The following is a 14,502-nucleotide window of genomic DNA, read 5'->3' on the forward strand; positions in this document are numbered from 1 at the left end:
GAAAAGAAATAAATAAGGAATCAATTATAATAAGCTTTCCTTATTTAACTGAAACCGAATCAGTCAAATAAAGGAAAGACACTAATAAGTCAATCACATAATATTTAATTCCCTTAAACCACTATATAAAAATAGAACATTTTCCTACAATCAGTAGAGAATTTACCATAACGGACAAGTAAGAATTGAATTTATAATCTAATTACGCCAAGGGAATAATCAGGGATATTCACTATTAACAGAACATTCAAATTGACATAAATAAACTCTCAAGGAAAGGAAATTTCCTGGTCAAATATGCACTAACAATTCCTTAAGCAAAGAAGTAAATCATTCCACGACTTTACCAAATATAAGAAACTGTACAAATTTATCATTTAATTATAGCAAGGCCATAAATTAGTAAGACAATAATATATAAAATTAAGCAAATACAATTCTATATAGCAAGACACCTAATTTACCATAAATGCATATTAAAAGAGATTAATTAATCGACTTAATTGAAGCAAGTAGCACTTAAAACTAGATTTTGCTTATTTATATTCTTTGGTCAAGAAAGCAGTTGTGACAAATAGAGCAAATTAGGCCATTATATAAAATACTATAATAGGCCAAGTGACTACCCACCTAGAATTTAACAAGAACCGATTTATCATGCTTGAAATGTCTGCAAGCAATGCTTGAAATGTCTACAAGCAGTGCAAGTAGTGAAGTACTAAACTATCACAATTAGCAGTACAACCAAATATTTAATCATTGAGCCAATTTAGTTTATAATTACACACAAACACAATCAATTCATGGTAAATCAAAAAAATCAAAAGCACAGCCATGAACTATCCTGAGTTTAAATTAAACACGCTATAGATATGCACATGAATCAAAACCATCAATAGTTCATGCTTCACAAAAATTCAAGCTTAAACAAAATTCACAACTATTACCGATATTTGAATACATAATGTATCCAAAAATTATGGTTGAAATTAGGAAAACGATTAGGAGATAGTTTATAACGAACCTTGACGGATCTGTATAGATCCGTCTTTAACAACTTTTAACTTCGCCAGATTTCTGCCTTGCTCACTGCGCGCAGCTGCTGCTGTTATTCCTCGTCGGAGTTGCTGGACAGAGTCTCTTGATTATCGAGTGGGTGTTGTTGTTTGTCGTTTTTTGCCAGAGAAGCGGCGACTGGTGGAGCTGTTGTTGCTCTCTGTTTCTCCACCGCTGCTGCTTGCTCTTGCCGGCTGCTGCTTGCTGTTGTTGTCGCTTAGAAGCTCTCGCCGGAGCTGCTGTTGACGCCGTCTGGAGCTACTGCCAGCGATGGAGTTTTGCTAGTGGCGTCGTCTGGTTGCTGCTGTTGCTAGTGGAGAGAAGGCAGTGTTGGCTGTTGCTCGCTGCACTGCCTCGCCAGGTGCTGCTGGTCGGAGCTCTGGTTCGCTCGCTTGAGTGTTGCTCGAGCTCGCCGGAGAAGAGGAAGGGAGGAGGCGGAAGGAAGGAGAAGAGAAAAAATGAGTTGAATATTTTTAGGGTTAGGTTTTGGTAGTTTAAAAATAGGAAAGAATAGAGTTAAATCTTGACCATTGGATTAGAATTAGGTGAGCGGCTAGGATTTAAACGGAATGAGATGGACGGTTAAGATTTAAAAAGGGGGGTTTAAATTAGATTTTAAATTGGTTGTATTTGGAATGGCTAAAATTTGAAATAAATTGCCTAGAATTGCAATGAGAGGATGCTTATTATTGAAATGAAATTAGAATTGAAAGAAATTAGAATAAAATAAGCTACAAGTTAAATGATTTTGAGGAAATATTTAAGAAATGCTATTCAATTAAAATACTACAAATATCATAATATTTGTATATAATTAAAATTACTTAAATTTTAAAACATTTGAATAAAATAATTACTTTTAGTTTTACTAATAATTTTAAAAAATATCTTGATAATATTTACGACAATTTTATAAAGCACGTATACTAAAATGTATAATTTTTAGACAAAATTGATTAAAATTTTAAACTCGAAATATTTTTAAGAAATTCGTATTTAATTGAATAGCATTCTTAAAATTGCTAAAGGTCAGTCAAAATTGGGTGTCAACAATGTTCCTTGACATAAAATAGTAGATATAGGCACCCCATGTAATCAAACTATCTTTCGAACGTAAAACTATACTAACTTCTCTAAATTATAAGTAGTCTAAATCGGCACGTTATGTAGACTTGTTCAATTAATCCGCAATGGCCCAAGTAACATCAATCCTTACCCAAGGTCCGTAACAACCTTACCACAAAGTCCATAGGAATCATTTCCCACTTCCACTCTAGTATGGACGTGGCCTTTAGGTAACACCTCAAGTTTTTTTTTTGGTGTTCTTACATCACTTATTGATAAATGATACATCTTATTAGACCTTGGATGAATTGTATACCTTAAACTATGGGCATCCTCCATGATCATTCTAGTCAACTCACTTATCCGAAGAACATAAATACGATCTTTTATCTTCAAAACTCCGCCACCATCAAGAATTTTCTCCTTGTAACATGTTGTCTCGAATATTACACAAATGTCCATCGTCAAACTGTTAATCCCGAATATGATCCAATAAGGACTACCTCACCTCCATATAAGCCAAAACTCTACCCGATTTCAAAATATCAAATCTCACAAAGCATCCATAGCCAAACGATTCTCTCTCACATGTAACAAGATAGACTTAAGCCATACTCATCGTCCTTCAACCGAAGGCTTTTACTATCACATTCGCATTGCCCTAATGATACATGATAATCATTCCATAGTCCTTGAGCAACTCTAACCATCTCTGTTGTCTCAAATTTAGATTCCTCTTATTGAATATATACTGAAGCACCTCACAATGTATACCATAAAGATAATGTCTCCAAAATTTTAATGCAACCACCACAAACGTCAAATCCAAGTTATAAGTAGGATAGTTCTTATCATGAACTTTAAATTGCCTTCAAACATAAGCTATCACCTTACCCTTCTACATCAATATCCAACCAATACCAATCCAAAAAGAATCATAATAAATGGTAAAATCCTCTCCCACCACGGGTAAAGTCAAAATATGAGTAGTAGTAAATAAGGTCTTTAAGCTTTAAGAAATTCACCTCACACATACATCAACCCACTAAAATCCACTTACTTGTAGATCAATCTAGTTAATGTGAATGCGATGAATGAGAACATCATCGATAATAACCAACAAGGCCTAAGAACTCCAAATTTCGTAACTGGAGTAGGTCTTACCCAATTCTGAACTGACATCCACCATAAAATATTTCTTGAACACTAGATGTTCCAAATATGCCACCGAACTAACCAAAACTCACATTTTAAAAACCTTCATACAACTTAATTTTTTTCAAATTTTAAAGAACAATACTCAAATAATGCTTGTGATCCTCCTTACTACGAGAGTATATCAATATATAATCTATGAAGACAATAACAAAGGAATCCAAGTACAATCTAAACACCTCATTCATCAAGTTTATAAAAAATTGTTGGTGTATTATCTGCTTAATAGACATCACTAGAACTCAAAAAGACTATAACATGTCTGGAAAGCTATCTTAGGGTTATCCTTCGCTCTAACCTTCATCTGGTGATAATTGGATCTCAAGTCAATTTTGGAGAAACCTGAAACATCCTAAAGTTGATCACATGAATCATCAATACAAAGTATCAAGTACTTATTTTTCCTGACGGTAATCTAGTTTTACTACTAATAGTCAATACACCTATGTATTTATCCATCCTTCTACTTCACAAATAACATCGGAGCACTACCAAGAGATAAACTCGACCTAATAAACCCCTTTCTCATCAAATCATGCAACTTCTCTTTCAACTATTTCAATCGATCGAATCCATACAATATGGTGGAATTGAAATAGGCCGAGTGTCTTCAAATTGATGTAAAAAAATCAATGTCACAATCAAGTAGAAGATGTGGTAGGTCCGTCGAAGGTACCTCTGAAACTCATTCACAATCAAAATAGACTCAAGCACATGAGTCTCCACACTAGTGTCTTAAATATGCGCCAAGTAAGCCAAACATCCTCACTACACCAAGAGATGAGCCTTGATAATTGATGTCAACCTTGTTGAACTGTGACTAAGGAAATCTCTCCGCTCTACCGTAGGAATATCAGACATAGATAATGTAATTTGTCTTAGCATGACAATTCAAAATCGCGTGATAAGGAGATAACCAATTCATTCTAAGAATAAGATAAAAAAAATCCATCACATTAAGTCTTTTAAATCCACTTAAGTATCATATTCCATCAAAGTAACCACATACGATTGATATACTCGATCTACCACTATGAAATATCCAATAGAGATAGAAACATATACATGTAAATAAAGTGACTCACATACCATATCCAACTCGAATGACGGACCCTCTTGTCCTCACACTGCTCAAATTCCTCACCCTAAATCACCTCTAAGTCCTTGGAAACATCTATCACTTTCTGAAATGGAACACTAGAAGTAGCAACTTGAGAAACTCACATGCGAATAGAAATAACCAATCATTTAAGAAACAGTCTCACTCTCTCAACCTCGGTAGAAAGTTACATTGAAGTGTGTCTAACTCAGACATAGAATTTAACCTTATACTTAGTGACTGACATATCCTCTTATTGCAAACCCTCAAATCCAGTCCTCTTACACTCTCTCTCATTGTGGGGAACAAACTGCCATAGTAAACTGAGGCAATTTGGCCTACTATTAATGCAATATCTCCACCACTGTTTGTTAGGGCCAATATAATAAACAATGTATAGTTAACTCCATGGCACTCCACTAATTTAAGATTGTACAACCCCTCATAACACGTGAGATAAATTCATAGGCATTCTCACTGAAGATACTAGTTTAAGTTAGATGATTCATCATCGTAACCCCTTCAAACACTTTCTGCTCACCAATGGTCATGATATGCCTCTTATAAACTCCCAACTTGACCTCACCCCTGCATCTACCTCATAGAAAAACCTAGTCGTAGGTGCAGGTGCTTGGTTGGTACAAGCTCTTGATCTTTGATCACGAATGCATGAGTCCTCATCATTTGTGAGAGAATGCGACAACAAGAATAGAATTTAAACAAAGTCAAGTGCGCACGATAAGGAATGAAAGGATAGAAGTTTCCTAAATGACCTATAGCCTCTCGAAGATAGGTATGGATGTCATCATACCGATCCACAAGACTCTACTAGACATTGCTCTTGTACTCGTGAGACCGATGAACCTAGGGCTCTGATATCAATTTGTCACGACCCAAATTTTACAAGTCGTGATGGCACCTATGTTCCCAACCGATAGTTAAGCCAACCCAATAATTTTATCAATTTAACTAAATAATGAGGTAAAAAGGTAAACAAAAGTAAATATCTCCAACACTAAGTCCTTTATAAATATGAAATGTGGAAAGCTAAATTACCACCTAAGACTTGATGTCATAAGTACAAGAGATTCTAAAATACGGTGCAAGTCTGAAACTAAAATGGCAAGCCTAAACATAAGAGATATCATGTCTGAATACGAAACAACAAAATAAACCATAAAATAGAGGGAGGTATGGGTTGCGGAACAACTAAGCAGCTCACCACAACTCCAAAATACTCCAAGCTCCGACTCAGAAAAGGCTCCACAAGAGGTGCTCGTATTAGGAATCGAATCGACACTACAAAAGAGTGCAACAAGTGTAGTATGAGTACAAAACTATGTGTACCCAATATATCTCATAGACCGACAACAAGAAGTAGTGACAGGAGTTTATGTAAGAAAATCAGTTCTTTATGTATACAAGTCTATATTATACTTACCAGTCAAGTTTCATCAAATAGAGATAACTAAAATAACAAGTACTTTCCAACCACCAATAAAACACATAATCATCAAATATAAAGCATGTCATGAGATGCAATGCAATATGACACCATGAAATGATATGCCTCAAATATCAAGTACTTTCTCAACTGTATATACATGATACTCCTCGTAAATACATCGAGAGTTCACGACCCATGGGGGACTCACGAGGTCCATATACCGACACAAATGATCTCCACGTGTCTGTGCAGACGATCTCAACGCACTATCATATAATCAACAACTTTTACACGGACGATCTCCACATGCCCAAATTATAATCTCAATATCTCACCATCCACAACATGGACGATCTCCACGTGCCCAACTCATACTCAATCTCATGCCAATGCATGTGCATAATATGATCAAAGAAAAGGAATGATGATGCATCTCAATCAAATATCAATATGATATGTAATAACCTCAGTTATCACAAATATACGGGTTCGATAAAGAATACAATCACACATAATAAATCAAGTCCCTAATATATCATCTAATGCCCATATGCTCTGGCATTCTCGGTTTTCAATCCGCATTCTATAGTAATAAACTTTCCCTTTATAACACCGGTACTCGTACCAATGCCCGTCACACCATTGATATGAGACCCCCATCTTTCTCCCTTACCCATGGTCTATTTCATTTTTAATCCTTAATTAGAAAAATGTCCTTCAATGAAGTCTAGGAAATCTTAACATACCTTGAATGCCGAACACATGTCACGAATCCTCAAGATTTCGCATTTCCCTTTCGTAAAGTTTCAGGATATTCCCAATCTATCAAATATGCAATATTCGTAAGCAAGTGAGTCCATAGACACCTATATTACTATAGGTCTAGCCTAGATCCAAAACTCACCATAATCTATAATTAAATTCATAAATCTTGGTGCCAATTAAATATGTCAAGTCTCATATTCCCAAATTTTAAGGCTTGAGGTTAAATCTTAATTTCTCCAAATAACATAATTTTAATAATATTTACATAATTCAATATACCTAATATTACTCTCAATATATCAAGACTTGAATATTTTATATAATAATAATACGAGGAATTCTGGAGAAATACTTGACAAATAGCGTATAATTCGAGGAGAACAAAAAGTGGCAGAACTTAACTCCATACACCAATTCCTCTATAATTTGATCCCCAACAAATATTTTATGAAGACGATTGCTTCAATCATTTGGCAATGATTAGCCAATGATTGCAAGCAGCTTTGTCCCCCTCCCAAAACCCTTAAACGTTAGCAGCAAAACATTGTCAATTTTCAATCCTTTCCCAACCAAATTAATATACCTATAATATAATTTACATCCAATCAATAAGGAGTTTAAAAATTAGTTACTCATTACCTGATCTATGAGTTCGAAGTTTCCCTCTTCCATTCGTCTGCCCAGGTATGTGTATGCGCTCCTCTCTTTTCTTTTCTTTTTTTTTTTAAAATATAATTATTAGGTATAAAAGTGATAAATCCCACTAACGTAATTTAATTATATGATCCAAGTAGTAAAGGGTTAGTATATAGATTAGAGCAACCTTCACATATAGCAAAAAAAAAAAATTATATTTGTATGTTATAACAAAGTTTGCATAATTACGTTCCATAGCAAACATATATATGTATAATTCGCTATACATATACAGTTGAAAGTATGTCTATTTCGCTATACATATATACAAAAAGAAGCAATTGTATAATTCGTTGGTTCCTCTTCAAATTTGTATAATTTCGCTGGTAGGCCATTTGTATAAATTATTGTTAGCCTCTCGTTTGTATAAATCGTTGACAAAAATATTTATATATAAAATTTCGCTCTCTCTTTCACTTTATACAAACTTAAATTATACATTATACAAACATAAATTATACATTATATTTGTATAATCTGTGTTTGTATAAAACGAGAAAGAGAGAAAGGCAAAAGAAAACTGGGCGGGAGAATATTTGTATTGTATAATTATAAGTGTATAAGACGATTATATATGTATTTGCATGTGTATATACAATTTTCTTTCGTTTTATACAAACATAAATTATACATTATACAAACATAATTTTACATTATATTGTATAATCTGTGTTTGTATAAAATGAGAAAGAGAGAAAGGCAAAAGAGACCTGGGTAGGGAAATATTTTTATTGTATAATTATAAGTGTATATGACGAATATATATGTATTTGCATGTGTATATATAATTTTCTCTCGCTTTATACAAACATAAACGCAATTTATACAATTCTGTTGTATAAAGCGAGAGAGACGAGCACAGAGGGAGCGAGTGAGAAAGGGAGAATGGTGAGAAAGAATTTGGAGGGAGAGAGGCGACTGACAAACGTTTGCTACGGGGCGCAATTAAATCAAACAGTAGCTACTCCATTTATTTTAGATTATAAGTTTGTCATTCTGTACAATTATGCCTATAGATTATGGGTCTGGCCCATTAATTATTCAACTACATTTATTACATAATAAAATAATTGTTAACTAAATAATCGTAGTTACCTAATAGTTCAAAATTTTCTATAAAAATTACAAGAATCGCTTAAATAGTCCTAGTACTCAAAATGGCCTAACGGGTCATTACATTTTCTAACAATTATTATTTTACAAAAATGTAATATAATATAAAATTAAGGTTTATGAAAAGTATAAAAGGTTTAAACTTTAGATATATACATGATTGTTAGTTCTTTGAATTTTTTTCCTTTTTTTGAGGATATTTACACATGGTGATAGATTTTGTTTTATTTTATACATTATGATTATATTTAAAAAGGTTTACTAAAATTATTTTATCAAATTCACATTTATTATAATTTATAATCTACAAATCTTTATCACAATTTTTTTTTTTACACGTGTTGAGCCATGAAATTGACAATAATATACTAGAGTATGAGACTATATAAAATGAGAATGCTACAATTTCTTAAGACAAGATACAAACTTTAAAACTACAAGCATTTGCAAACATAACTGATCATGTTGCTCATGTTCATATTCAAATGATTGTTGTTGAAATATCAGAAGACGAAGAAACATATATCATAAAAACCACACAAGAAAAAGGTCAAATTAATTCAAATTATTATATATAGCTACACATTATTGTACTAAACTTTTAAAATTTTAATTAGTCATTATTTACATGTTTATTAATAATATTTGTATTATTTTAAAGTAAAAAGTTGAATTACCATTTTAACTTTTTTATAAAAAAAACAATTATATATTATACATTGATATAATGATATTGCAAAAAATGTATAAATACTCATAATTATGATTTAAGCCTATAGTCTCTTCCTTTTCTTACAGCTGCTTTGATCAGTTAAAAGTTAAAACTGATTCATCCCTCCTTTGTTTGAGAGGAAATAGATGAAGACAAAGGGGTCGCAACGATAGATCATAACAATTAAATATGATATTAATGGGTCTTTTTTATATTTTGCTATTTTTTTTAATAATTTGATTCCTTTCATCTTCCCTTACCTAAAGTCCCTTATAGAAGAGAAATTGAATGTGCAAATCCTATTTGATCTTTTTAATTGAACACATCAATTCTCTCTGATTAAGAACCTATTTTATCATATATCTATAGGCCGACAAGGTGCATAAGAAAGAAATATCATTGATCTTTTTAGAATTATTAGGAGCAATAGCATTATTGTTGCATTTGGATTGAAGCCATCATCATATGTGAGAATATTGATAGATAGAGATTGAATGTTTAGAAGGAAACTCATTAATTTTTATCAATTTGTTATAGATTAGAATGAAATAAAGATACATCTGTATTTGTTTACACAATGATAGTTTTAATTATACTTTAGTTTGTATTCTAATTGATGTACGTAGATGAAGGAGACACATCTCCAGAAGATGTTTGGAAATGCTCCAAGGATCGAATTTTCGGTATTATTTTATGTGTAGTGTAGATAGTCGTGATCCTTGGTTAGTAACTTTTTAATTTCATTTTTAAATGTTTTTTATAATGTAGTCTTTCTTTCATTCTTTTCTTTTTTTGTTAAATATGACATATGCTTATATAAAGAGAAAATTAAGTTGTGTAGCTTAATAACTACATTTATTTAGAATTTATATAATTGTAGGTGCATGTAATATTATATCTGTCATATGTAAATGAAAATAAAAATTTGTCTAACAAAGGGCTAGATATTTTATGTAACAAAAGACTAAAATTAAAAATACGCAAATTATTTGTATATACATAAATAATCTGAAATATTCTAAAGATATGTTGAATAAGTATATATACTGATTAGTTCATTGTGTCATTAATTAATGTATTGCCGGTGCAATGTCTTACATCATACAAAAAATAATAAATTATAAAACCCAACCATAATACTACTTTATGTAGCAAACATTTTTATCTTTCTTAGAATAAAATTTGAAATTATGAAAAGATAAAGTGCAATTTATTATTTATGTAATTTTTATTGATATGGGATATATAGAAAAAATGTGTGATAAACGATTATTCTGAATAAGCCATATTGATATATTTCATATTATTGGAGGCTATGTTATTTTAATTAACTTCACATAATTTTACTTGATGGCAAATGCACCATCCCATTGTTATAAATTTAATTTAATGAATAATTGATAAATTAATATTGTTAATTTCACCATTTCCTATATAATAACTCAATTCTTAAAATATAAAGTACTTTATAATAATTATACGGGCAAACGTGCAACACACATTTCTAGAAACTAGTATATATATATATATATGCTACCGTTCTCATATTAGATGTAATTTCGATTCCTCGAATTAAAGAGTAAAGAGAGTAATAAAAATGAACTTTTTCCAAAATCTCAATCAATGGCGCCAAAAAGATTTCAAACTCTTTTCCAAAATTTCCAAACTTCCCGCCCTCTATCTCTCAGTATAAATACCTCCATTACCCATTTCTCAATTTCACCATTTCAGAACTCTACTTTTTCTCTGTATACATTCAGATTCAAATGGCCCGTACTAAGCAAACAGCTCGCAAATCCACAGGTGGAAAGGCACCAAGGAAGCAGCTAGCTACCAAGGCTGCAAGAAAGTCAGCTCCGGCAACTGGAGGAGTGAAGAAGCCTCACCGTTTCCGTCCAGGAACTGTGGCTTTGAGGGAAATCAGGAAGTATCAGAAATCTACGGAGTTGTTGATTAGGAAGCTTCCATTTCAGAGGTTGGTGAGGGAAATTGCTCAGGATTTCAAGACAGATCTGAGGTTTCAGAGTAGTGCTGTTGCTGCTCTACAAGAGGCTGCTGAGGCTTACCTTGTTGGCCTCTTCGAAGATACTAATCTCTGTGCAATTCATGCTAAGAGGGTCACGATTATGCCTAAGGATATTCAGCTTGCTAGGAGGATTCGTGGAGAAAGGGCTTAAGAATAAGCTCTTTAGGGTTTAAAGACAATTTGTGTTCAATGGTTTTTCTTTGATCTGTTGTTGGAATGCTAGGCTTAGTAGTGTACATCTAATAGATGTTTTCAGTTGTAGTATGTGTAAACTGGTGATTTACTAGAATTCTGGAATCTGTACTCTGTTATGTTCAATCAAAGATATTGCTATTACATCTGTGTGTTATTTCCCAGTCATTGAAGTTTGAAGCATTGCTTGTTGAATTATTGTTAGTAGCTATGGTGAATTAGTTTTGCTTATTAAAAACCTTTCCTTTATCAATTTTTGAATAGAAATTTATCATTATCCAATGTTATGGGTTGAACTTATACTGCATTTGACCTGGTAGTAATTTAATGAATTTTCTGTTTGAGTTTAGCTTCTGGCAAAATGAGTTGTGCTGTTGCTGTTGTATTTAAGCTGAGATTGGTCTATTATGAGGTTCCTCAACTCCGGCAAGCTTTAGGTAAGTTTTGAATTTGTATGGCTTTTGAATACTAGATTGCTTTGGGCTAATTCAGTACTAAGCTTATCTAAGTTTAAGTCTTGTGTGGCTTCATGATATTATATTGTATTATGGTGAGAGAAGTATGCTGAAGTAGACCTGCTTTTGTTTTGGCGAGTCATCTAAAAGATTTCTGAAATGACTTTCTTGCTATGTAATTTCACTTTTTGGTTAGTATAGTACTTTTGCTTGATGTTACTTTGTGACTTGGTTATTGGATCAATATTCAACTTTTGCTAGAGAAATGATTCCTGGCCTGAACTTGTGTGTGAATTGATGTTTTCCCTTATGTACAATGATCTGATTGATGAGAATGACAATCTGAATAGATTTGTGAAAGAATTGATTGACTGGTGTACATCTGATGACTCATTTCATAGAAGTATATGCAAACGGCTTGTTTATTAACATTTGAGATATAATTAGTGAAACCACTAGTTTGTATTACTCAAAATTGAATGTCTTGACTGTATATATAAATTTGCCAACAATTGAAGACTGAAACACTATTTTGTGATGAGGCTTTGGTTACACATGCATAAAGCTACTCTATCTAGAATTGGGGAATTTAGGTATCTTTTTTTTTTAAAAATGGTGTAAATCTTTCCTACTTTTATGGTACTTATTCAGTGCTTACTGTTGCCATGTATTTTGGGGAGGAATAAATGTATCTAGATCCCAGAATACTATCACAAAGAACTACTTGACATTTGTTATGGTCGAAAACTCCAGATAACAAAATGGACTTTTGTTTATGTAGGAGTAGGAAAATGGAATTCCATTACTTTGCGCCAAGATTTGAGGTACTTTTAATTCAACATTGACTCACAAAGTCCTCACTTTGTGGCATTGGTATTTTACAAGCTAAGTTGTGTTCCCTTTATCAGTTATCACTGAAACTGAATATTATCTTTGTTATCTAAATGCTAGTGTATTCTTTTCAGTATTTCACTCAATATCAATGGTTATTGACTTTTTGTGCTAAACTAGACCTCGTACAAGCTTCCTAATTGCATATTTTTTTGGCCAAAAGTCATTATATATGCTGAAGTATACTTGACTACACCAGACTGCTAGAGAGATTGTGGACTTCTTAGACGGACTGTGATACTCAGAAAAATTATGTTTGGAAACAAGGACACTGCCTTTTCTCTCTATTGTTCTTTAAGGTGTTGAATAAGCCAGTCTCTTGTCTTACCTCAGGTTGTTGTTTTTTCAGTTTCTGTCTCGACTTGAAATACTCAGCTTATGCGAAGATTGCAAATGGTTTCATCAGTGAGGTTCTCATTATTAATACTTTAAGCAACTGAAGAAGGTATGTTTTTTGTTCTGAATGTGTCAACAAAGTGATGGAACCAGTCAAATTAATCTATTTGGATATACTTGCTACAAATCATAAAGATTCTCAACCTTACCTAGACTTCTATGTGTTGATATCAATATCTTCTGAATATCTGGTATGTATTTAAAAGATTTGTCAATTGAGTAGCTTTCTGTATTTTAAAGATAGGAACTTTTAAACTCGGGTAGGTTAGCTGATGGTGAGATCAAAGACTCAAATTCCATCCTGATTGCATAAGTACCAGTGTAAGGGAACGTGTACACTAAATCAAGAGTTCATCTAAGGTTATACTATACAGTAATGAATTCAGAATCATAAAAAAGAATTAAGACTCAGCTAAGATCATGTCAGGATTATGTAGGTTAACAGTTATTGAGACTAGAGAGATAAAAAGCATCCTGATTGCATACATTAGTGTAAGGAAAGTATGAGTAAACTAAGAGTTGGATTAAGATGATAAAAACATATAACGAAATTCTATATTACTTCAAATAAAAAATAGTAATCATGTAGTTATTACAACATATATTGAATCATCAGAATATCAAAATCTCTTCCTATTCCTATTCCAGCAGTGTCTAGTAGCAGGAGGGTCATTAGCAAGTTTAGGCATATCGTGGTGGTCGACCATTATGATCCGTCTCTTGGCTGTCCTTTGCTCTGCTAACCTTTCCTCAAATTTCCTCTTACTTGATTCAAATTTCTTTATTTCATTGATGCTTTGTGTTTCTTTTTGCATTGGTGCAGAGCTCTGTATTGGTCTTGTAATTGCACTGCAGTTGCTCTGTTGATGAGGAGAGGCTTGTACTCGCTCGGTGGCCACATTCATCTTCTTCAATGACACTGGCATGGTCTTGGTTAAACCAGTGGTGCACTGCTTTCTTGCTGTTGATCCCGTCCTGCGCTGGGTAGGGGTCTTCTTTTCTGTGTCACTATCAATTCTTTTGTGTTGAATCCGGTCAGTCTCCATCTTCTTGAAACGCTTGTGACTCTGTTTGTTTAGTTGTTTGTGTCCATCAAGATACTTCTCGAAAGAAAAATCAGAAAGAAGTTTTACGCGAGGAGGAGCAACTTGTACATGTTTGGTGGACATCCTCTTTGTTGATCCCATAGTAGTAGTATTATGGGACTGTCGTTGTGTTTCTTCTTTATGACCATCCAAGTCATGCGCCTCGGGTGTTTTCTTCAACTCTAGAGTAATTGCATTGCAATTGTTCTGGTTTTCCAGAGGAGCAACTTGAACAGTTTTCGAGTAAGTTATTCTAATTTTGAGTGGCTTTGTAATTTGTTTCTGGCTC

The 14,502-nt window shown here is 33.0% G+C and overlaps 1 protein-coding gene across 1 annotated transcript; it reads left to right on the plus strand.

Annotated features, from left to right (window-relative positions):
- Positions 1–10,897: 10,897 nt before the first annotated feature.
- Positions 10,898–11,445, plus strand: LOC125846281 (histone H3.2). The gene has a single exon (XM_049525662.1). It carries the CDS (start codon positions 10,935–10,937, stop codon positions 11,343–11,345), a length of 411 nt encoding a protein of 136 aa, XP_049381619.1. The 5' UTR covers positions 10,898–10,934; the 3' UTR covers positions 11,346–11,445.
- Positions 11,446–14,502: the final 3,057 nt, after the last annotated feature.

The sequence above is a fragment of the Solanum stenotomum genome, chromosome 1 (genome assembly GCF_019186545.1).
Source record: "Solanum stenotomum isolate F172 chromosome 1, ASM1918654v1, whole genome shotgun sequence".
Lineage (NCBI taxonomy): Eukaryota > Viridiplantae > Streptophyta > Magnoliopsida > Solanales > Solanaceae > Solanum > Solanum stenotomum.

What these genes read in the sequence shown, in the direction of transcription:
- LOC125846281 (XM_049525662.1), top strand. Translation starts at nt 10,935, where the DNA reads ATGGCCCGTACTAAGCAAACAGCTCGCAAATCCACAGGTGGAAAGGCA.